At 39.9% G+C, this 25,924-nt stretch overlaps 1 protein-coding gene across 8 annotated transcripts in view; it reads left to right on the forward strand.

Moving 5' to 3' along the window:
* LOC131243157 (pentatricopeptide repeat-containing protein At5g02830, chloroplastic) overlaps positions 1–25,924 on the forward strand; it is a 123,248-nt gene that overhangs the window by 41,862 nt on the left and 55,462 nt on the right. For 4 of the 8 annotated variants that reach the window (XM_058242295.1, XM_058242289.1, XM_058242296.1 and 1 more), the window contains exons 4-6: positions 19,647–19,754; positions 22,326–22,490; positions 22,658–23,254. In XM_058242295.1, coding sequence (XP_058098278.1) covers positions 19,647–19,754; positions 22,326–22,490; positions 22,658–23,254 — 870 coding nt within the window. The remainder of the gene's footprint in view (positions 1–19,646; positions 19,755–22,325; positions 22,491–22,657; positions 23,255–25,924) is intronic. The other 4 variants (XM_058242292.1, XM_058242297.1, XM_058242290.1 and 1 more) reach the window with 4 other exon arrangements.

The following is a 25,924-nucleotide window of genomic DNA, read 5'->3' on the forward strand; positions in this document are numbered from 1 at the left end:
ACTTCTGGAATCCACCGTCGCGGGTAGACACTATCTGCTCATCCAGAATGTCCTCGATCTTCTCTCTCATGTGTACAGATGGTATGGGGGGTGCAGGCTGAGAAGAGGGCTCAGGTATAGGCCATGGGTCAGGGGACTAATAAGTGGGAGGCTCAAGGTGTGGATCATGAGGTGGGCCTCTAAATGGCACGAGATGTTCCACATTGAATGTAGAGCTGATATTCAATGTATGTGGAAGCTCGAGAACATACGCATTGGGATCCATATGGTTTAAAATTTTATATCGTCCCGCGCTGCGGGCATGTAATTTCTTAGCGGCACCAGGTGGTATCTGCTCTGGCCTAATACGGACCATGACCTCATCACCCACTTGAAATTCCCTGAATCGACGGTACATGTCTGCTTGAAGTTTATAATTTATATTACTTGAATTAATCCTTTGTCTAATCTCCCTGTGTAAATCATGCATGTAATGTGCAAAGGTCTTAGTAGACTCAGAAGGATGACGTGACATAGACATGGGAATCAAATCTATAGGTCTCCTAGGCTTATAACCAAGAACAATCTCAAACGGACTCTTACCCGTAGACCTATTTATTGAACTATTATATGTGAACTCTGCAGTTAGCAAGACTGCGTCCCAAGTCCTAATATGATCACCAACTAGACATCTCAACAAGTTGCCTAGGCTCCTATTCACCACCTCAGTCTGGCCATCAGTCTGAGGATGGTATGCCGAAGAAAACTGCATACAAGTTCCCATAATATGCCATAGTGTCTTCCAAAAATAGCTCACAAACTTGACATCCCGGTCAGACACTATGGTTTTTGGCAAACCATGCAATCGAACAACCTCATCAAAGAAGATCCGAGCAATGTGTGAGGCGTCAGATGTCTTGGAGCACGCAATCCATTTTGGAAAAATGGTCCACCACGACAAATATGGAATCGTGCTTCTTGATAGTCTTGGGAAGGCCCAACACGAAATCCATACTAAGATCGTCCCAAGGGGCATATGGCACAGGCAAAGGAGTATACAATCCTGTGTTCTGTTTCTTTTGCTTTGCCAGCTGACATGTACAACATTGCTCTACAATTCTAGCCACATCTCGCTTGCGACTTGGCCAGTAAAATCGGTCCTCAACAAGGGTTATCGTTTTATCCCTTCCAAAATGGCCAGCTACACCACCTGCGTGTAGCTCCCATATCAGGAAATCCTGTAGGGACGTGCGAGGAATGTAGAGCCGATCTCCACGAAACAGGTAATAATCATGAATGACAAACTCACTATCTGTCCTTGTGGGATCCTCTAGAAGTGACACATATCTCTCTTCAAAGTCCGGACACTCAGGATATTCGTCTTTTAACCGCTCAAAACCCCTAACCTCTACTCTCAGAGAATGGAGAGTCACAACCCTACGACTAAGGGCATCCGCAGGTTTGTTCTCGACTCCGGCCTTATGCTTGAGAACAAACGAGTACTCTTGAAGAAATTCGACCCATTTGGCAGGCCTAGGGTTCAACTTCTTCTGAGGGCTTAAATATCGCAAGGCCTCATGGTCAGAGAATAAGACGAACTTATGCGGGAGTAAATAGTGGCGCCAATGCCTCAATGACTGCACCACCGCATAAAATTCCTTGTCATAGGTGGAGTATTTCTATTTTGCTTCATTTAATTTCTCATTGAAATAGGCAACTGGGCGTCCCTCCTGACTTAGTACTCCCCCTATTCCCACACCTAAGGCGTCACATGGCACTTCAAAGACTTTAGAAAAATCTGGAAGTCGCATGACAGGGGCCTCAATCATCTTGCCCTTTATGTCTTTAAAGGCCTTAGAGGCTGCACTGGTCCACTGGAACTCCCCTTTTTTGATGCAATTGGTAATGAGAGCCATAATGGAACTAAAGCCTTTAATGAACCGACGATAAAAGGTAACGAAGCTGTGAAAGCTACGCACCTCATGAATGTTCTGTGGTTCTGGCCAACTCACTATGGCCTGGACCTTTTCAGGACACTCATACCCTCGGACGACATTATGAACCCTAAGAAGATAACTCGATCTGACATAAAAGCGTACTTCTTCAGGTTCGCATATAATTGATCCGTCCTAAGGATCTCACAGACCTGCCTCAAATGGTGGAGATGTTGTTCCTTAGTGGTACTATAAATGAGAATATTGTCAAAATAAACCACCGGGAACTTGCCCATGAAGGGCCTCAACACCTGGGTCATCACTCGCATGAAAGTACTTGGGGCATTAGTCAACCCAAAGGGCATGACCTGCCATTCGTACAGCCCATCCTTCGTCTTGAAGGCCGTCTTCCATTCATCACCTGGGCGAATGTGAATTTGGTGACACCCGCTCTTGAGGTCAATCTTCGAGAAAATCGTGGCATCGGCCATCATGTCAAGCATATCATTACGCCTCGGTATAGGAAACCGATACTTGATTGTGATCTTGTTAATTGCTCGGCTGTCCACGCACATGCGCCACTTGCCATCCTTCTTGGGTGTGAGGAGTGCAGGCACAATACATGGACTCAAACTCTCTCGAATGAACCCTTTTCTTAATAACTCATCGACTTGCCTCTTCAACTTGGCATGCTCGGTCGGGTTCATTCGGTAGTGAGGAAGGTTTGAGAGAGTAGACCCAGGGACTAAGTCAATGACATGCTGGATGTCCCTCATGGGTGGAAGTTCATTTGGTAAGTCCTTAAGAAATACATCACTAAACTCCTCTAAAACTGGACTCACCCTAGAGGGGATCTTTGCCCTAACCTCTAGTGTAACCTCTCTTGCCACTAGGGCATACACCTCCAAACTCTCTGTAGCCTCTTTCTCAAATTCTTTCGCATTAATAATGTGAAGAGACTTAATTTGGGATTTCCTTACTTCTTTTCCATCACCCTTCTTGACGTCTCCCCTTTTAGCCTGGGTGTTCTTGGGAGGCAGAGGCTTTAGAATAATCTTTCTGCCTTCATGTAAGAATGTACATGCATTTGAACGACCATATATCGTGACATCCTTATCAAAGAGCCAAGGCCGACCCAAGATGATGTGTCCCACATCCATGGGCAAGACATCACAACACAGTGTGTCTTTATAGGATCCAAACTTCAAAGGCACCAGACAACACCGGGACACTGGCATGGAAGAGTCGTCAACCCAAGAGACTTTATAGGGTTGAGGGTGGGGAGTGGGCTTCCGGCCCAAACGATCCAAGGTGCTAGCGGAGACCACATTTGCACAACTTCTACTGTCGACAATGACTTTGCAATTCTTTTCCCCACTTTTGGTGTAAGTATGGAAAATAGTAGAACGACGTCAATCATCCTGGTCCTTAGCCTGAGTTAGGATACGTTTGACTATAGCAAGTGGGATAGTCTCCTCATCGTCTTCATCACTAGCACCAACATTAGGGCAATACTCTTTTTCTTCATAGTCGCCCTGGTCATTATGATCTTCCCCTTGATCTTCAATCAGGAGGGCCTTTCCTTGCACCTTTTGGGGACACGTGCGAAATGACCCGTTTTGCCGCACTGGTAGCATTTTGTAGGCTCACCTCCTCAAGGTTGTTAGAACAACCCCTTAACACAGAATGTGAACAAAATACTCATGGGCAGATTCTTACACACAGAATTTACCATACTCATTCACCACACAAACTATGTTTAGAGGAGATAAAGATCACGTGGGATATGGGGTGGGATAAATTTGTAATTTGGGAATTGAGGGTTGTGGGAGGAATTTAGGAGAGGGTCTAGGGTAGGTTTTATGTGGGAGGCAGGGACATAGGGTATCGAGGTTTTGGGCGCAATGGATTGAAGGATTTAGGCTAGATAGGATCAAAGAGGTTTTTTTAAAGGAGTAGAAAGAGATGGAAATACCATACCTTGCAGAAGATAAACACGTGAGCGAGTCGCACGCCCACAAAAAGATGAAATCTCACCACCTTGCTCCGAGTCTCATGGAGGGTTCTTCTAAGTCGCATGGAAGAAAGAAAGGCTTATCTTTAGAAAACAAACGTGTACTCTTCATTTCCTAGGGTTGGACGTTCCTCCCCCCCCCCCCCCCCCAAATAAATAGAGTTTTTACATTTAAAAGTAAAATGACCAACATGCCCCTTTTTTAAATCTAGCAAAGTAGGGGCTCACTAGGAAGTCCAAACCAACCAAAATGTGTAGAAAAATAACAAAACTTAAATGGACACTAAAAACTGAAAAAGGACTTGATCACATGGTGGGCCACCATGTGATCGGATGCGATCCAACGGTTGGATCTCAACAAAAACTCTCAAAAATTATCCTGGCACTCCAAATAATGCAGCCCATGTGCATCCTCCCAGTCTGGGGTCTTCATGATGCACAGCCTATGCACATGGGGTCTTCAAAGTGGCCCACGAGCCAGTCTCAAGTAGTGATCGCCCAAATAAAGTGTGGGCTGGGTTGGGCCAGGGCCTGGGGCTCTCTTACAGCGACGCTAGTACACTTTGATGTCTGCATCACTCAAACTGTAAAATTAACTTAAAAGTTATCTAAACTATTAGTTTTGTTTCGAGGCAAAATGGTGGTGACTCATGCTTTTTAATGGTGTCAAATGCACATTTTAGAAAAACTTAAAAGTTAAGTTAAAAGGAGAGCTTCAAACGCACATTTTGAAATCCCTAAGTCGACAAAAGTTCCTCTCCTCACACCGTACGACTGATGTCAGCATTGTACGGATGGGGTCCCCTTGATGGAAAAAATTACATATTCTAAGATAGCTCCATTTTAGAAGATTTATGGTTATTTCTTTGAAGATTTTTTAGTGCTATTTTATCGAGTTTTTCCAAATCTAGCAAAAAAAAGAAGGGAAAATGGTAAAGTTTTGTTTTTTGCTGTGTACGATTCAAGTGGAATTCTCTCTTGTGGCACTTTAGCTACACCTAGTTTGTTCAAATCAGTGTTACAGATGCACCATTGCTTGAAGAATCACCTCAGATTGGAGGTGTTGTGGTCATTTTTCGTGGAATAGTGTTACTGCACAACAGTTTCTTGCATTTTTCGGGACATTCTTCATATGCTTTGCTTCTTAATTATGGGAGATTGCTATAAGGTGTGTTTCTGTTTATTATCCATCTTGTTTTTGTTGTGATTGAATGCAATGGAAAAATCTGGGCATTCAAGTGGAGGGATTTCCTGAAGAGTAAGTGGTTCCTCTATTTCTATCTCAAATTTGAAGGGTTATCATGTGGTTTGGTGTTCTTGAGCACTTGGGATTACAAATTACTATTGTGAAATTTTTTGAGTGGTCCAAGTCTGCTCAAATATTTATTGGGGGAAATGGGAAGTGGGGTATATCAGTGGTACCACTGTGGAGCCCTCATCTATCGATGTATCGATTGCTGATCGGCTGATCGAGAATATGATGGTCATGGCATGGATACTTAATTCTTTGAAGCCGGAGATCGGTAGGACCTTTATGTAGTATGAGATTGAAGGGAATCTAGGACTATTGCTGCCTCATACTCATAAAAAAAGAATATAGTTAGGATATTTCAGTCGACAAGAGGGATTACTCAATTTAGCCAAGGGGACTTGTCTGTGGAAGCCTTGTATACGACCCTTCATCAAATGTGGCTTGAACTGAACCATTGTTGTCTTATATCATCATGTTGTGACAAGGAACCCGGACAGAGATTGAAGAACAACGGATCATTGATCTTCTTGCTGGTCTTAATTGAGAATATGACTCTTTGCTCTCAAATTCTAAGCAGAGTCTCGACCTTCTTGTGGTACTGTGTATGCATTATTACAATGAGAAGAAAGTAGATGTAAAGTGATGTTATCAATTGATACAGTTGTTCCAAAATGATCTACCTTTGTTGGATCATATCGTGGAGGTCATGTTGTTAAAGGAAGAGGTAATGGTGGTTGTTTTCAGGGTTGTCATCATTGTGCAGGCCATACTAGCAACTATAGTGATCAAGGTGATATAGGCCATGGTCGTGGCTATGATAGCATTCTTGGTGATGATAAAGACAAACTCTATTGTACCCATTGTGGTCAAACTCGGCATACAAGAGAGACATGTTGGGACATAGTTCGTTGACCTCTAAGGAAGGCCTACTCCACTACTGTTGATATTGGGAGGTCTCTTCACACTGACACCCTATGTCTTCTTCAGGTCCCTCACAGATATCCTATGGAGGAAAGCTATGCACTTAATTGTCGGCTTGCCATCCTTGAGGGTGCTTCTTCATCTCATTCTTCTTCATCTCTTCAGTTTGTTCCAGCTCAGTCCTGTATCTCTGCCTTTACTCATGTTGTGTTCACTGCCCCTACTAGATCCTTTTGGATTATTGACTCTAGAGCATCGGATCACATGACAGGTATGAAATCTCACTTTTCATCATACTCTTTACATCCTAATTTTGGTTGTGTAAAAATTATTGATGGGTCCTATACTTATGTTGATGGTACGGGATCCATCAATCTCTGTCTTCAGTTCTTCATGTTTTGAAGTTGTTCACTAACTTGTTATCTGTCAACAGTCTTACTAAATCTCTGAATTATACTATGACTTCTTTTTAAAAAAAAAAATCATCTCATTGTGTTTTTCAGGACCTGAGGACTGGATAGATGATTGAGGGTGGTGGCCTTTATCTGTTTGATTCACTGAACTATGTTTAAAATTGCTTCTTCCGTCGTTGTTGATCTTTAATAAATTGAGGGAGATTCAGTGTGATTCATGTCAGCTAGCTAAGCATTGTAGAACATCTTATCCTATTAGTTTAATAAAAAGTGTGATGTTCCACTTTCCTTAAATCACTATGATGTTTGGGGTCCAACACCTGTTGTGTCTTTGTTTGGATTTAAATGCTTTGTCTCATTTATTGATGATTTTTCCTGTGTGACTTAGATCTATCTTATGAAATCTAAAGATGAAGTCTTTTCATTCTCAATAGTTTCCATAAGATGGTTTTAAATCAATTTGATGCGAGCTAAAATTTTGCATTCTGACAATGGTGGGAATACATTGCATCTGAATTTCAGAAATATTTACTTGACAATGGTATTGAATTGCAAACTACATGCCCATACACCCCTCAACAAAATGGTGTTTTGGAGAGGAAAAACAAACACCATCTTGAGGTATCTTGTGCTTTTTGTAATGATTGTTTCAAAAATGTTTTGGTTTGATGTCATCCTTACTGCGTCTACTTGATCAATCACACGCCTTCAAGAGTTTTAGGTGGGAAGTTTCCTATTCAAATTCTTGAACCTGACAAGCCATTGTTTTATATACCATCCAAAGTGTTTAGGTGTGCATGCTTCGTTCATATTCATAACATTCGAGCAGTAAATTGGATGCCAAAGCTGTTCAGGGTATATCCTTGGTTATTTTAGTTCTAAGAAAAGATACGAGTGTTATATACCTGGAACTCAAGGCAAACAATTTATTTCAATGGATTTTACCTTTTTTGAAAAGTCATAGGTTGCGGATCTCACCTTGTCTTCTCAGCTTCAGGGGGAACTCATGTTCCTCTTCCTATTGTTGATACAATTTCTAATAAATTATACCTCTAGTTGTGAAACTCCCTCTTTATCTCAATCTTCTACTCCATCTCTTGTTCTACTAAGACAACCTAAAATTACGATGACATATGTTTGAAGAAAAGATAGAGAATGAACATCTCCTCAGGATCCTGTTCCATCTAATGTTCTGGATTTATGGAGTGTTTTAAATATCGACGATATTGACCGATATATCCCACGATATTTCTTGTATCCCACCTATGTGATATGAAATGCCCAAATAATGGGATATATCCCACATGTTCGATCTTGTGAGCATTTTTTTATTTTCGATCCTTTTTTTTTTTTGTAAATCATGTTAAATCAGCGTCAAATTGTTACAAATCCGTGTTTTTTCATGTTTTGTATGAAAAATCATGGATTGGGAGATTTGATTTTGAGATTTAGAGGAGAAGGACCAAGTTGCGGAAAATTGAAAAAAATTAAAATTTTTCCAATTTCTTGCAAATCAATTGCAATCTTTATGTCCAAACAAAATTAAACATGTACGTAACCTGATTTAGTGATTCTTCTACTTTTGAATGTATTGCTTGTGTTTGCACACGTCTTCTTACATTTATAAATTATATGAATAAACTTTGAATATACTTGCTTCAATTCAGTTAGACAACGCATAGATTAGGACCTTATATAAAGAAAACCTATTATGTACACTTGTTTTTTGTAATGTTTTGATAAGTAAGTGTGTATTGATGTCTTTTTTTGACAATCATTGAAATTTCATGGAAAAATTTGACCAATTTCCAATGTTTCCCCATTTTTCCATCAACAACGATACATTACGCAATACAACCGATATATCCCATGCGATAACCGATACATATCATATCCCAAGGGTGCGATACGTAACACGATACCGATATTTCGAACACTGGATTTAGTTTTTATCACTGATCTTCTAGATATTGATGTTCCTATTGCCTTGCGCAAAGGAAGATGTACTCGTACTTCTACTTCTCATCTGAACCCTATCCTCATATCAGTCCGTATTGTGTTTTTTTGTCCAGTATCTATTTCCTCAATTTTGTGCCTTCTAATGTCCGTCGTGCTTTATCTCATCCAAAGTGGAGAGAAGCTATTCTTGAGGAGATGTGAGCTCTTTAAAGGAATCAGACATGGGAGATTTTGCAATTACCACCAGGAAAAATGTTACGGGTTGTAATTGGGTGTTTACGCTGAAGCATAAACTTGATGGCAAGATGGAGTGGTATAAAGCCCGATTAGTGGCTAAAGGTTTTACTCAAACCCTTGGGTTGACTTTCATGAAACCTTGGTTCCAGTTGCTAAACTGAATTCTGCGCGTCTGCTTTTGTCTTTTGCTGCTAATAATGGTTGGCCTCTTCATCAACTTGATGTTAAAAATGCATTCATTCACAGTGACTTGTTGAAAGAAGTGTATATACCCTTTCGGTTCATCTACTGATTTTGGCATCAAGTGTAGACCAAAAAAAATAATGCTTAATATGGTCTAAAGCAGTCTCCCCATGCGATGATAAAAAAAGCAATGATCAAAGTGGTTTTGATGACATAAAAAATGTGATGATCGACTTGCTGACTTTCTCACTAAAGGCTTTGGTTGTCATCATCTGCATCAAACATGTTTCAAGCTGGGCATGCTTGACAACATGCTCCCGCTTGACATGCCAATCTCCCTTGTTAATAAAATGTGTTAGTAAAATGCAGGGTCATCTACTTCAGTTGTTCGGGGTTCTATGGGTCATTTCCAAATCGGTAGACGAATTCTTTCTATCTTGGCATGGTGGGGGGATAGGGAAAGTTGGGAAAAGGATGTGGAGATTAAGCTTGCTAGCAATTCTATGAGCTTTATGGTGGGAAAGAAATGATCGATGCTTCATGGATAAAAAGAGAGGAGCAATAGAAGTCTTCAGAAGAGCAATTCTCAATGTAAAGGAGTGGGCGGAAGCGTAGAATGCTTACCTCTATGGCCAGTTTTTCTGGGTGGTTGTTTTAGTCATTTCAGTTGTATTTTTGTACATTTGTATATCTTGGCTTTGGCCTTTTATGAAATATCATCATAGTTTCAAAAAAAGAAAAAAGAAAAAAAAAGAAAAAAAAAGGGCTAACGCACTCGTTATGTCCTAAAACTCTCTCTCTCTCCTCCCTCTCTATTCTTCTCTTCTTCGTTCCTCCTTCCTATCTTTTTCCTTCTTCTTTATTCTGTTAATTGGTTCCGTCGATCTAATGGTTATAGCAATTGGACCATTTTTTCAAATAATGGGCCTAAAAGTGTAGAGTGATATGTTGTCATCAAGCCATATGGATGGCGTTAACACCAGACGCTCATTGGTCCCTTTGAAGGAAAGAAAACTATAGTGTAGTAAATCTTGAATGTATAATATTTATCGTGATTTTTTTGAAGATTTTTTTGGTGATACTTCTCTAGTTAATAAGAAAAAACCAAAGAAACAATGTTTTCAATTTTGGCCTATATAGTTTTAACGAAGTTTTTTTTTAAGAAGGCGTTGGCTATATCTATCTGATGCATATAATAAATTTGAAACTCCAGAAAGTTGAATTGCATAGATTCGTGGAGTATTGGAGGAGCTGGATGTCTTTTATGGAGCAGGTTTGGCAACCATGCCTATTGAACCCATTTATGGGGATCGGTTCAAACTGATTTTTGGTTGAGGGTTTTGATTGATGTATGGAAGTGTGTTAATGGTGTCTTTTGATGATTAATAGGAGGCTTTGGTGGTAGATGGGTGTTTGAATACGATAAATTTGATTACAAATCTAGCATGATTTGGTAGATTTGGGCCCATTACATATGAATACAACAGAAATGAGAAGAAAAGAAAGAGAAAGTGATGTTTTACCATTCTTTTGATTTTCCCAAAATGGTCCTTCTCGATTCGATTTGTTGAATCCCAGTCAAGTCTTGTGTTTTGATCCTCAAAACAGGCTTACATCTAGTCTAAAATTAGTTTCTAAGCTCCATTCATGGTTGGAACGAAGAAGTGGAAAAAAGAGAGAATTTTAAAATAAATTTTTTAAATGGACTTTTATGGCCATATCAGGCTAAAATGACCATAACGACCCTGGATCAGTGCTAATGCAGGGCATATTAGCATGTATCGGCTGATATGGGTTTTTATGCCCCATTTTTTATTTTTATTTTTCCTTATTGGACTAGTTCACTTCTATTTCACGTAACAGGGGTGTTTGATATGGTAACCAATAATCATATACAGAAACGGTTATGTAACAGTAATCGCCGTTACATAACGGTAATGGCTATAACCGTTACGTGTTACGAGGCCGAAACAGCCATTACAGAATAAACTGCCCGTAACGGCCATGAACGGACCTGTAATGGTCTCGAAACAGGTTTTTTTTAAAAATAATAAAAAAGGCTGTAACGGCGCATATCGTAATGGTATCAGCGGTGGCCATTACAGCCACCGTTATCTTTATGGAACACCTTGTAACCAATATTTAAAACCACGGCATACTAATGAATGATGTCAATTACTTCTTGCCTCAAACCTGTTTAATTGGTAGAGCCCATTTCTCATTCTCCTAACCAATATCTTTACCCTTCAAGTCTTTATCTACAACTAACCATATCCCCTTTTTGGTAATAATCCTTCTCGATCTACACAACCTCTAGCTGTCACGAACCTATTTGGCTTTTGCTCCTTTCCACTTTCTCTCTAGCATGCTTGCGATTCCAGTCCTCTTTTTCATTGTACTGAAAAACTCCATGCTCTTACCTTGACAATGTTGCCACATTCCAAGTGACGAGAGGAAGTTTCATCATCTGCACTTGCTTCTTTACATGCACCTGTCCATTCATGAGTCAGAACCCTTGCTTGCTTTTAACCATAATCCGGAGCTGTTGCAATGTCTTGCTTCTTCGGAGCCCTATCCCATCATTCTACACTTCCAAACACAGTCAGATTTGAAATGGTACATATTTTCATGGGTCCTTGCACACTTCAAACGGAAAAGGGTTTACAAATCGTGACTTCTAGGGAAGAACACTAGCTTAATCAAAGATTTGAAACAGGATTTCTCCTGATTATTGCCATAAGTTTTGCAACTAGCCGGTCACCTGCTCTCCATCCTCCTTTAACTAGGCTTGGGACTGGCTAGCATGTCTCTACCTGGCTGAGTTTTACCTTAATACCTACTGTTAAAACAAACTACTAAAATTATATGCAGTGGATTTTACAGAATAAAAAAAAAGTTTTCATAATTTCTGTTTTGCAAATAGTAATGGAATTTGTTTATCTAAATGGATTTGGATTTGCTGGCGTGGGTGTAAGTAGGTGGTGTGGGTGCAATTCTTGCATGCATATTTTCTGATATATCGTGGTGTCTTAAAATGCATATTGCTTGCTCTTGTTGTTTATTTAACTTTCCTCATTTATCACTGTGCCTTAGATTTAAATAAGGGATTTTTCCACATGGGCATCTGCCTTTTTGTCTAGGACCAAAAACTTCCCACTTTTAAACTATTTCCCAAAACCTGCCCACCTATTTCATATACGTCATACAACTGCTTACACTAACGGATGCTTAACAGATGGAGCTATTAACTGTATAAAAATCCATTTTACCCTTCATTGACTGTAGATATTACTGTTTGACCTTGCTCATGTGGATTGAATGCCACCGTTGAAATATTCGGGGGACCTAGAAGTTGTGTGAGAAATCCATCCTGTCCATCAGATTTTCCATCTCATTTTAAGGCATTGGCCCAAAACGTAGTAGATATGAAGCTCAAGTGGGCCACACGGCAGGAAAAGTAGAATTGAACGCCCACTGTTGAATTATCTTGAGGCCATTGTGGGGCCCACTTTGAGGTTTGGATCTACCTCATTTTTGGTCTCATGCCCTAAAATGAGCTTCCAAAACAGATGAACAGGGAGGATTTCTCACAACATCAAGGTGGGTCCTATGTATGGGTTAGGGTGGCACCCAAATCCATGCCAATAAAAGGGGTTTGAAGAGGTTAGGGTGAGGGTTGCCTGACTGTAGGTGGGGCCCATCATGATGTTATGATGAATCCACTCCATCCATCAAACTTTCCATCTCATGTTAGGTCATGAATCCAAAAATGAGGTGGATCCGAAGCTCAAGTGAGCCAGACAACAGGAAATAGTGGGATTGAATGTTAGAAACATCTTGGAGACATCGTGGGACCCACCTTGAGCTTTGGATATTCTTCATTTTGGGCCCATGCCTAAAATGAGCTGGAAAAACAGTTGGACTGGGTAGATTCTCACAGACATCAAAAGTGGGCCCCATGCGCGGTCAGAGTTAGTGTTGCATGTAAATCCAAGTCAATAAATAGGATTTAGAGAGGTTTCGACAGCTGGCGGGGTTGATCTACTATATGTAGGGCCCACCATAATGTTTCTGACAAATCCACCTTGTCCATTGGATTTTCCATATCATTTTAGAGCATGGGCCCAAACCAGAGGCAGATATGAAGCTCAATGGGTCAGGCGATAGGAAACAGTGGGATTGAACGCACACCGTTGAAGCATCTTGGGTCCATTGTGGAGCCCACTTTGAGCTTTGGATCTACCTTATTTTTGGGCCCATACCTAAAATGAGGTAGAAAAACAGATGGACGGGATGGATTTCTCACAAACATCAAGGTAGACCCTATGTACAGTCAGGGTTAGGCTAGCATGGCAATCAATGTCAATCAATGCGCCAGCCAAGGTTTGTGGAATTTAAGTCCAACAGAAGGGTTGTCAATTGTAGGTGGGCCCACCATGTTGTTTGTGACAAATCCACCCTGTCCATCGAATTTTCCATCTCATTTTAGAGCATGGACTTAACAATGAGGTAGATCTAAAGCTCAAGTGGTTCACATGATAGGAAGTAGTGGGATTGAATGAGTAGTCTTTGTAAAAGTTGTAGAGAGAGATGGGAGAGGAGGAAAAGTTGAGAGAGAGCTCAAAACGTGAGCAACCTCTTTTTCTGATTCTGTTTATATGTAGGGTTTTCCCTCTTTACAAATTCAAATTACATAATAACCCCCTAATAAATATAAAATTACACATAAGACTCCACTTTGCATATTTACAGGTAAACCCCTAGATAACAAATAAATGTTCTAACACTCCCCCTCGAGTTGGTGTATGAATATCTATCATACCCAACTTGCTTGAAATCTCTTGCAACATAGGAGAACTGAGCACCTTTGTGAAAATGTTAGCTAACTGCTTAGTTGATTTGACGAACGGAGTGCACAACGTTCCGGAGGAAATCTTCTCTCGAATGAATTAGAGATCTACTTCAATATGTTTTGTCCTTATGGAAGACTAAATCAGATGCAATGTGGATGGCAGCTTGGTTATCACAGTAGAGAGGAGTAGTAGAGTTGGTAGGGAAACCAAGCTCTACCATAATATATCTCAACCATAGAATCTCACAAGGTCCCTTAGCCATCGCTTGATATTCTACTTCTGCACTGGATCTAGACATCACTAACTGTTTTTACTTCTCCAAGTCACCAGATTACCTCCAACAAAGGTACAATAGCCAAAAGTTGACTTTTTGTCAGTTGGACACCCCGCCTAGTCAGCATCAGAATATCCAGTAATATGAACATGTCTATGATTAGCATAGAGAATACTGCATCTTGGACAATATTTCAAGTATCTCAGTATATGGTACATAGCATTAAGATGTGACGATTTCGGCGAATGCATGAACCTGCTAACAACACTCACAACCTGAGTGATATCTGGCCTTGTAATAGTTAAGTAGATCAGCTTCCCAACCAATCTTTGATACATGCCAAGGTTTGTCAGACTATTACCCTCAGATTCATGTAAAGAATGCTTTTAATCCATAGGAGATGAGGCAGGGCAAGTACCAAGCTTACCAGTTTCATTCAACAAGTCTACAGTGTATTTTCTTTGAGATATAAAGATACCCTTGGATGAACAGGCAACTTCAATTTGTAAGAAGTATCGAATAAAACCAAGGTCCTTAATTTTAAATTCTTTACTCAACATCTGTTTGACATGTTCTATAAAGTCCAAATCATCTCCAGTGACAATTATATTATCCACATAAATGAGTATAATGGTTTGGCTCTCTTGCCGAGTGTGAACAAACACAGTATGATCCGACTGGCATCACCTAAAGCCAAATGAGAGAACTGTAGAATTGAATCGGGCAAACCATGCTCTTGGAGATTGCTTCAGGCCATAAAGAGCCTTTTTCAGCTTGCACACTTTCCCAGTCTCCCCCTTAAGGCTTAAGCTGAAGCCCAGGGGGAAGATCCATATAAACTTCTTTAGTCAGATCCCCATGAAGGAAGGCGTTCTTAATGACCAGTTGATATAATGGCGAGGAAAGATTGGCTGCTAAGGAGATGATAAGGTGAACTGAGTTCAATTTGGCCACAAGAGAAGGTCTCATTATAATCAACACCATAATTTTGCATGTACCCTTTAGCAACTAGACGCACCTTGTAATGTTCAATAGATCTATCAGCCTGATACTTGATAGAATACACCCACTTGCACCCTACAGTATGCTTGCTCACAGGTAAGGAAACAAGATCTCACGTGCCGTTCTTATCAATGGTGGTCATTTCTGCCTCCATCGCTTGCTTCCACGCAGAAACTGTAAGTGCCTCAACAACTGATTTGGAAAGAGGAAGAGATGACAGTAAGGAAAACATGATATGTAGGAGAGACAAAGTCATAAGAAACAAAGTTAGAAATAGGATACAAGGTAAGCAACATGAGAGGATGGATGAGTAATGGAAGTGGGACTGAGAGACTTACCTAATGCAGGAAGAGGAGCTACTTGGAGCATTGATGGTTGTCTCGACTTTCTGCGAACATAGGTGAGAATCTACTTAGGCGCCTCAGGAGGAGGAACAAACTGGTCACTAACCACAGACATAGGTAAAGGAGCATGTGGGGCAATTAAATCTGGATGATTAGACATGATAGAGAAAAAAGGATGATCTTCAAAGAAAGTGACATTCATGGACAGAAAATAACTTTTAGTGCATGGATCATAACACTAATAGCCTTTGTACTGAAGAGAGTACCCACGGAAGATCCATTTGATGGAACGATTGGCAAACTTGTCTTGGGATGGACCTAGAGAGTGAACAAAACAAATACACCAAAAACCTTAGGTGGAATACCAAAAAGAGAATAACCAGGCTTAATTGTATGAAAAGAATGTGACATCCATGGACAGAAAATACCTTTTAGTGCATGGATCATAATACTTATAGCCTTTTTGTTGAAGAGAGTACCCAAGGAAGATGCATTTGATCGAACGATTGGCAAACTTGTCTCGGGATGGACCCAGAGAGTGAATAAAACAAATGCACCAAAAAACCTTGGGTGGAATACCAAAAAGAGAAAAACCAGACTTAAGTGTATGAAAATGAATCTTGGCATTTAAGACACGATAAGGCATACGATTAATTAAATAGCAAGAAGTCAACAAAGTAGCACACAAGTATGACTTGGGAACTTTCATTCCAGTTAGAAGAGAGCGAGTAACTTCTAGAAGATGGCGTTTCTTGCGCTCAGCCACTCCATTTTGTTGCGGAGTGTAAGCACATGAAAACTGATGAAGAATGCAATTTTCTTGAAGATAAGATGTGAAACTTTGGGATATATACTCACCACCATTATCAGACCGAATGGATTGAATATTGCAATCATATTGAGTCTTAATCAGTTGATGAAATGACTTAAACAAGCGTGGCAATTTGTCACACTGTTTCATCAAATAAACCCAAGTAACACGAGAAAAATCATCAATGAAAGTCACAAAGTATGAAAAACCATCAATCGAAGTAACAAGGCTAGGACCCCAAATATCAGAATGTATCAAAGCAAACATTTTATTAGAACGACGTGAAAGTGCAGGAAATGAGGTTTGGACATGCTTGCTAAATTGACATGTTTCACATTGGAAAGAAACATCATTCAACTTATTAAACTTAGGAAGAAAAAATTGCAATGTCTTGAAAGACACATGACCAAGTCGCGCATTCCATAAGATAGCTGACTCCTGACTAGACTCAAAACAATGAGAAACAGAAGTAAAAGAACTCAATGAAGCATCACTCCTAGCAGACAACTCCCCATGATGTAAAAAGTAGAGACCACTAGGCTCATTGCCCACACCAATATTCCTCTTCTTATTTAAATCTTGAAAGATGCAATGAGAAGGGAAGAAAATCACACAATAGTTGAGGGCTTTTGTAAGGCTATGAATAGAGATCAAATTTGCATGAAATTTAGGAACATAGAGAACATTGGAAAATGTGAGATTAGGTGAAAAAGACACAGAGCCAATGGATTCTACAGGAGTAGAAGTCCCATCAACTAGATGTACTATATGACTTCAAGTAGAGGAACTAGATGGAATAAGACAAGTGTGCTCACTAGTCATATGATATGATGCCCCTGAATCAATAATCTTGGTCGCAGGAGTGGAAGAGGCATGGAGTCAAAGTACTTGTGGTCGCAACGAATGAGGAAGCAGATGGCTGTGAAGCAGAAGTGGCAGGAGGCACGTACTAGGTTTGAAGCATCCGAAGGCGCTGAAGATACATAACATCGGCTCTGGTCATGGTAACTGTGTCCAACTAATCGGAGACAAGAGAGATATCAAGTGGACAACCAACAGAAGAGTCAGATATGGTCTCGATCTAATTAGAAGTAGCAACATGAATAGTAGGACATCCATATAATTTGAAGCACCGATCTCGGGTGTGTCTGGACCAATTGCAAAAGATGCACATAAACTTGCCACGACCACGACCTCGTCCTCTGATAAAACCTCCTCAAGAATCTGAACCACCACTTTGGTCACCAGATGAGACAATGGTGGAGATAAATGCAGTCCTTTCCTGAGTAGCAGCAGGTGCTAACATCACTCGCCTGCGGGCTTCCTCAGTATGAACAATAGAATATGTTGCCTGAAGAGAGGGAAATGGAGTTGTAGTAACAAGTTGGGTACGGAGGGCCTCATATTCACTGTTTAATCTAGCAAAAAATTTACATCTTTTTGCTTCTTCTTCCTGTATCCTCACAATCTCTGCATTGTGGCTATCTGGAAGCTCACTTAAGGGTTGCAGATGACTTAGTTCTTCCCAACGACTCTTTAGTGCACCAAAATATTCAGTAACTGACAAATTCTCAGAATAGAGTTCAATGGTCAAATGGAAGATACGAGGCTTGTTAGATATGGTCCCATATGTCTCATTGAGGGATTTCCATAGAATGACGTCAAAATTATAGAAGAAATAGGAAGAGGCAATACCCGGTTCCATAGAGTTGTGGATCCAACCCATAACAATAGCATTTGAGGAATCCCATGTGTCAATTTGGGACGATTGTGATGAATCACTAGATCGAGAAGTAGACGGTCTCTTGGATGTGCTAGCAAGAAATCCAAGTTTCTCCTTGCCAATAACATACATGAGGACAGCTCGGGACCACAAAAGAAAATTGTTCCCACTAAATTTTGTGGAGGTAATTGAGAGGGCCCCTTGGAGCTATGTCCAGATGACTTGGAATCCATGGATATGTGAAGAAGAGGTGGAGAAATATCATAAACTGAAGTAGTATGAGAAAAACCAGCAGCATGGATATACATCGAGATCCGGTGTATACGCTAGACCTCCAAAAACAAAAAAAGGTCCAGCTGACCCACGTTTTTGCTCAGAAAATGCATAAAAACGTCTCGAATCTGCACAAGGGAAGCATTCCTTGATAGAGCATAAAAAACGGTCCATAATGGGTGGATTCCAAGGATTAAAAACCATCGATTCAAAAGAAATTTGAGAAATTTACGATTTGGGGCCGTTTTTCAGAAAAAAATGATAAAAGTCATAAAAAAAATACCAAATGAATCGAGAAAATTATGACAAAGTGTAGCCGCATCTAGTGGTGTGGATCTCAACCCAAATCGATCCGTACGGCTGACATCAACGTCCGTACGACTAATGTTGGCAGCCTCCTGTGTTACAAATCCTTCGGGCTTCGATGCTCCTTGTGTATAGATCCTTAATCTCACATAGAACTGACCGAATAAAGCTCTTGTACCAAGTAGTCTTTGTAGAAGTTGCAGAGAGAGAGAGAGAGAGAGAGAGAGAGAGAGAGAGAGAGAGAGAGAGAGCTCAAAACACGAGCAACCTCTTTTTCTTATTCTGTTTATATGTAGGGTTTCCCCTATTTACAAATTACATCATAACCCCTTAAGAAATATAAAATTACACATAAGACTCTGCATATTTACAACTAAACCCCTACATAACAAATAAATGTTCCAACAGAATGCTCGCCGTTGAAACATCTTGGGACATGTAGCCCACTCTGAGCTTTAGATCTACCTCATTTTTGGGCCCATTCTCTAAAATGAGGTGGAAAATAGATGGAAGGGATGGATTTCTCACAAACATCAAGGTGGGCCTCGCGTACGGTTGGGGTTAGGATGGCATGACAATCAACAACAACAACGCCAGTCAATGTGTGAGCTAGGTTTGGTGGAGAGTAAAGACCTAGGAAGGGTTATTCGACCTTAGGTGGGGCCCACCATGATGTTTTTGATAAATCCACTCTGTCCATGTGTTTTTTCCATCTCATTTTGAGGTTTGGCCCAAAAAATGAGGCGGTTTCAAAGCTAAGTGGGCCAAATGAACTTGAAACATTGGGGATTGAGCGCTCGCTGTTGAAACATTCGTGGGCCTACATGGTATTTGTGACAAATCCGCCACGTCCATTTGTTTTACCAGTTCATTTTATGGCAAAGGCCCAAAAAATGAGGCCGGTAGAAAGCTCTAGTGGGCCAAATGACAGGAAACAGTGGGGATTGAACGCATGATCTGAGGTTGCCAAGTGCAGTAAAAAGGGCAGTTTTTTCAATACAAAAATACAAAACTCATTAGCAGTTCAATTTCTAACTGTGAAAACCATAGGTGGATTTTGAGAAATAGTTTAAAAGTGAGAGGTTTTTGATCCATAGCCAAAAAGGCAGGCGGCCATATGTAAAAATCCCTTTAAATAATCTGACATTTTGATTTTTATTTTTTTCAGGAGTTGCTTGCTCAGAATGTCACTCCAAATACTTACATTTTCAACAGTCTCATGAATGTCAATGCCCATGATTTGCACTACACTTTGCATGTCTACAAGCGTATGCAAGTAATGCTATATCCCTTTTTAATGTTGCTCCTCTTTAGAAGGGTTTTGTTGAAGTTCCTCTTTTTCCATGTAAATGGTATGGGAATTTTTCTATGCACAACACATAAACTGGAACTCCTTCCTCGTTTGTTTCATCTTCTGTTGGGTGCATTACTTGCTCAGAGTAAAGATCAAGACTGGAATAACATGAAAAAAAAGAAAAAAAAGAAAAAAAAAGAAAAGGAATATGATTATTAGGACAGGCCCATTGCTTGAGCTTTACCTTTTGTTCATATTTTGATTGATGAAGAGACTTGATGGTCCAAATTTTGAAAAGACTTGATAACCTATGGTTTATGAGGATATTGTCTTTGGTTGAGTGCAAAGGTGGAACCCGATTCATGTAGTCGACCCTGACCAGGATAACCCTTAGATGATGATGAAGTAGTTGGCTGGCACTGGATAAGGAGGTCCCAAACACAGCCTTGAAGAGGCAGTAGAGCTCCATTGTTGGGCCCAATTCATGACCTTGAAAGAAGAATGGAAGGGGCCTACAAGGATCAAGGATAAGTAGGCCGAATTTACTGAGAAAGTTTGTCAATGTTAATCCTCATTGAGCCCTTGAGTTGAGTGAATCAGTGGTTCGTTAGTTGTTAGGTCAAGTTGGGTTATGGTTCTACTTTGGAATTTAGAAAAGTAAGAAGTCAGGTCGCGAGTCTTGAAGTTAATTTCCATAGTTTGGTTAGTTTTGTTTCAAGTATTTCATATCCTATTCAAAGCAAGAAGTCTGCTTGGACATGGATTAGGGTTTCTTTGTTTACAAGTTATAGAAGGGATGCTTTTGGTAAGTCAAGTGTGAGTCAAATAATTTAAGAAAATTCCATGTTGGATTTTTGGGTAAAGGGAAATCCATTTTCTTTTCTTGGCTAAATGTTTCTGGAAACATGGAGTAGGAAATGACACTAGTCAAGAAGGGTTACTGGAGACTAGGGGGTATTGCACATGCAACACACATGGAGAGAGTAGAGGAGATAATAAAGAAGTAGAGAGATGGAGGAAAGGGACTTGCTTAAATACATCCCGGGGTATTGCAATGAGAAATGTTGGGACTCAAGTTGCTGGATTTGATTATTTTCCCAATATTCCAAACTGTTTACATGACGGGGCTCCAGTTGGATAGGAGATTCCCAAAAAATACTCTCGGATTTAATATCTCAAACCTTTGATTATACAAAGGTTATGGAAATCATTTCAAAGAAACAGAGCCATATCATCAAATGGTTGAAGTAATTCAACTGAGATCTTTTATTTGTTAGAGGAGGGAGGGAAGGAGTGAGGGAGTGGTCAATAGAATCAAATACCACTTTCTCCAATGTGATTCTACGCTTGAAAGGGAAAAATTATTGAAAGACTCTTGTATGTTTTTAAGGTATAGTTCTTGAGCATAAAACATGAAGTAAAGACAAGAATCCTTTAACATTATCACAATATGTATACCATACGCAAGTTCTCAATTGCCAATATCATGACATGTAGTACTTGGTGCACATTGATAGGAAATGGATGATTGATTAGTTCTTTATTTTTTCATGATTTATTTATAGTTTTCCTGACTTTTTCTTTTCTATTTTTAAGAAAATCAGAAAGAATTCTCATGATTTATGATTCAATACAATTCAAGCTCTATTACGGCTTGTGATATGATAACGATTTTGACAATATTGCATGCATGTAGGATCGGATGCAATCGGGAAAGGCAATAAAGCATAGAGTTTTTTCGGATTTCAACTTGAGAGAGTAGTAGGTAGTAGCATACCTCTTTGAGAAGATGGCGAGGAGAGGGGAGAAAGGTTCTAGCCGCAACCCTTGTTAAAAAGGTTCTAGCTGCAACCCTTTTTAGGAGCCTCGGCGTCGAAGACTATTCACCCCTAATGCCCTAGCTGTCCACATCTTTGAGAGGATCTTGTCGAGCTCTTGAGTCGAGAAAGGCAAAGCAATGGGTTCGTTTTATGGAAACTTGTTTCCTAAGTGAACTTCCATGTCAAATCAAGAAGTGCTCTTTGAATAGAATTAGGGTTTCTTGGTTTACAACTGAAGTTAGAATATCATTTCTTTGGGACAATCAAGTCAAGAAGTGTGAGTCAACATCAAACATGCAAATTTAGAGCTCTTGGGGAAACCCCAAAATCTGCTCATTAATGGAGTACCCCAAGATTATCATTCTATTTATTTGAGTTTTCCATCAATTCATGCTTATTGCTGACATTTCATCCACATTTATTTGAGTTTTCCATCAATTCATGCTTATTGCTGACATTTCATCCACTTATCCTTGTCTAGTGAGATCATTTGTGGGTTGTAGAATGAGTTGTTCTCTTCTTTCTTTGCACCACTGGCTGTGATCAACCTCGCACTTTTAGTATTTCCTTTGCCCTGGAATTTAGTCCCAATGACATTTGCTGTAGCTCACTTCCAAACCATCAATTCAGTGTATACTTTAAGGGAATCTAGTTGAATACGAGGCTAAATATAAGGTCCTGTATTCTTATCACTGACACAACTTTGCTAACCCTTGTTCACTGATATATTCAGGCCATAGGTGTTACTGCTGATGTCGCTTCTTATAATATACTTTTAAAGGCATGCCGTCTTGCTGGAAGAGTTGATTTGGCTCAAGACATATATAAGGAAGTAATGCAAATGGAATCAACAGGGGCCCTAAAGTTGGATATTATCACGTACAGCACGATTATAAAGGTTCATCTGAATGATATATAGGAGCATCATATTCTTAATTAATGCCTGGACCCTGATTGCTATTTTACTGCATTTACATATCTTGGTTAGGTTTTTCTTCTGTGTAACTTGCTGCCATGGTTTTTCTCCTAAAATATCTCTACCTTTACTTGTCTCTGAATTTCCAGGTCTTTGCAGATGCCAAAATGTGGCAAATGGCATTGAAAATAAAAGAAGAAATGCTTTATGCTGGCGTCAATCCTAACATAGTTACGTGGTCATCATTGGTCAGTGCATTTGCCAATGCGGGTTTAGTGGAGAAGGCCGTTCAGGTCTTTGAAGAGATGCTTCATGCTGGTTGTGAACCTAATTCTCAATGTTGCAACATCCTTCTCTCTGCTTGTGTTGAGTCCTGCCAATATGACAGGGCTTTTCGTTTTTTCCGTTCCTGGATGACAAGTGGGTTCCAGAAGGCTCATACTAAAGTGCGCAATAGGAATGCATTTTCACATATCGGTATGGGTGTGGAGCATGCAAGTAAAAATGGAGTAACTCAGATGTCTTGTAACGTCGATCAACATCATTCATGCTTCACTAACGTGGTTGGCTTTAAACCCACAATTGCAACATATAACATTTTGATGAAGGCTTGTGGTACTGATTACTACCATGCAAAAGCTCTGATGGATGAAATGAGGACAGTGGGGCTCTATCCTAATCACATAAGCTGGTCTATTTTAATTGATATTTGTGGAGGCTCGCACAATATGAGAGGTGCTATGCAGGTGAAGTGTACTAAAGATTTGTAGCTAAGATTTGTAACTAGTAAGACTTGGTTACTTGGTATGATGAAATCTGGACTGCTACCCTTTAAAGATTTGTTTGCACTTGTATGTTTATTTCATAGTAGCATTAGAATATAGGTTATTTCTGGTGGGATTTATGGTCGAGTGAATGAGGTGGGGCTACTGTTACAGAACAATGGCATGTAGCTTTCTCTTGTTATACATATAGCTGAATCTCTATGTTCGTTTACTTGTCTGATCCCTACATGCTGTTTATTGATGCTCATATTTATAACCTTGTCAGCTCAAAAGCTTTACAAGGAAAAAATTTGGGATTTTGTCTGAAGTTTTGATCCCCCATTGTTCTTCCTCACTAACATGGTTTTTATGGCTTCATATTCAATGGAAATTTCCATAACTAGTTCCTCATGATATAATACAATGTAACAGTAGGAGATCGTGTACTTGTGTGTTCGTGTGTATGGATGTAGATGTATTTGTTGGGTATTTTATTATTTTTATCATGGCGTGGGTTATGTTTTGGTGCTCCCTCAGGACACCACACCATTTTTTTTATGGGTTTAAGAGTGTGGAAGATTAATCTAAACTCTACACAACCATCTAGACTTCTTATTCGAAAATACATTCTCTGCGTCTCCTCCTCATACCATTTGATTGATTACATGGTATTAGAACCTTTGGATTAGATCCACACCTAGAGAAAAAAATTCTTTACTTTGTTCCTTATTTCAATTTTCCGCTCTCTCTCTCTCTCTCTCTCTCTCTCTCTCTCTCTCTCTCTCTCTCTCTCTCTCTCTCTCCTTCCCATTGGCAACAATATTTGGTGCGCCGGCTAGCATACCTAATTGGCACATCTAGCCAGTGTAACTAGCCGTTGGCTTTAGCCTCCGATATTTGCTAGTTTTCCCGCATCAGTGTTGTTTGTCGCTGTCTCCTGGTACCGTTCACCCCATCTAATTCATGATTACCTGATCTGGGAGGTATGTGGTAAATCTAACAGGTAGATTAAATTTCTTCAATTTTCAAGTTTGTAGATGTAAGACGGCAGTATGGGAGACGATATAGGTTCAAGTAATCAGAAAACCATGATGTCTATGGGGTCGAGTCAATAATACCACCACCTAGGGTTAATGATCATCATTGTCAAACTTGATGGGAAGAACTATTTGGAATGGTCTCAGTCGGCCAAGATGTTCATTTGCAGTAGGAAGTGTTGGTTTTATGTGCCTTGGAAAGCCAATGATGATGGCTATGACCATGTTTGAAAATGACCATTTGTTTGGTTTACACCATGGATGCCATGATTAATGGGTCGGAAACCTTACCAGCCATGATATTACAGGTTGCAGGGAGGGATTCAGTTGTCCTAGGGGAAGGTGAATTTGCACAAGACCACTAGCCAAGGGCGAGTTATGTTTCATGGATCTCAATACCCAAAGGTCCATGACCATGGTAGCAGGATTGGGAAATCTGTGAACGCTTAATAGCTCATCTTGTGTGAGGGAACTAAAGTTGGGATTGAAGGTCTCCACCATCGGGATAATTGTGCCATAGCCCTACCCCATATAGGAATTTGAGTGTTCACGGAATACATGTTCTTGTATTTAGGCTTGGTTGAGCACTTGCATTGGAGGATCGAATCAACTCTCTAGTTTGGGAGACCCATCATGCCCAGATCGGATCAACTTGATTATGTACTTGCTTTGACTAATCCTTATTCCCGAGGTCTTATAGGGAGAACAAGCTCCTTGTGTTTTGTGCTTTGACTCACCCCTGTGAGGTTATATTAGTGTCGAACATATGGGTAGTTGCGTACATGCATCAAGGATGCGGTTGGGGGAAAATATTAGTGGCTCAGATCTTGGTGAGCGGACTGTTCATCAAGTGGTTTTCTAGCTGGGCCTTGCACTTTAAATTTTAAATGTTTAATTGAAAGGTTTTTAACCATGAATTTTTCCTTTCTTTCTTTTTATTTTTTTACTGTTAAGTGTTCTTGATGGGCAATTGATGGTTGAGATCTTGTGGTTCACGTGTTAGGCTAGCATGAGATTATGATCAAGAGTTGATGCCATTGGATAGAGGCATCGATAGCGATATTTAAATCATTGAATTGGACCATATTCCATGTTCATGAAGTTGTAATCTCTCTCTCTCTCTCTCTCTCTCTCTCTCTCTCTCTCTCTTCATAGATCTCAATGTTCTTAGCATCATAGATGACCTTCATTAATCGGGAGTTTGATGTTAATTGATAGATCTAGTATTTTAAAATCAAACTTTAACACTTTCCATTCTCGTATCTCTTTGGAAAGATCCACCTTTCATGAGGACTTGACATTCTCCTTCATCAAGCGGTTGGGTGGAGAGTGTTGACTTCATCTGTGGACACTAGAACACATTTTGTTCATATGATAGTCCCTTAAGGAGGGCTACTAACCTTATATATGACAAATTAAGGAAAGAATAAACAATTATGTATTTGTATTCTACAGAAGATGCACTCAGAAATATGCCTTAGATTGTATCGTTACTTTGATATTATTTGTGTTTGTAATTTTTGTATTTATGTAAATTGCCAATTGAAGCTTCATGTGAATATGAATTTATTGGGAGGACTTTTGGCATTCTCTATCGAGCTCCCAATTAGTGATT

This window comes from Magnolia sinica, chromosome 4, assembly GCF_029962835.1.
Source record: "Magnolia sinica isolate HGM2019 chromosome 4, MsV1, whole genome shotgun sequence".
In the NCBI taxonomy this organism is placed as follows: domain Eukaryota; kingdom Viridiplantae; phylum Streptophyta; class Magnoliopsida; order Magnoliales; family Magnoliaceae; genus Magnolia; species Magnolia sinica.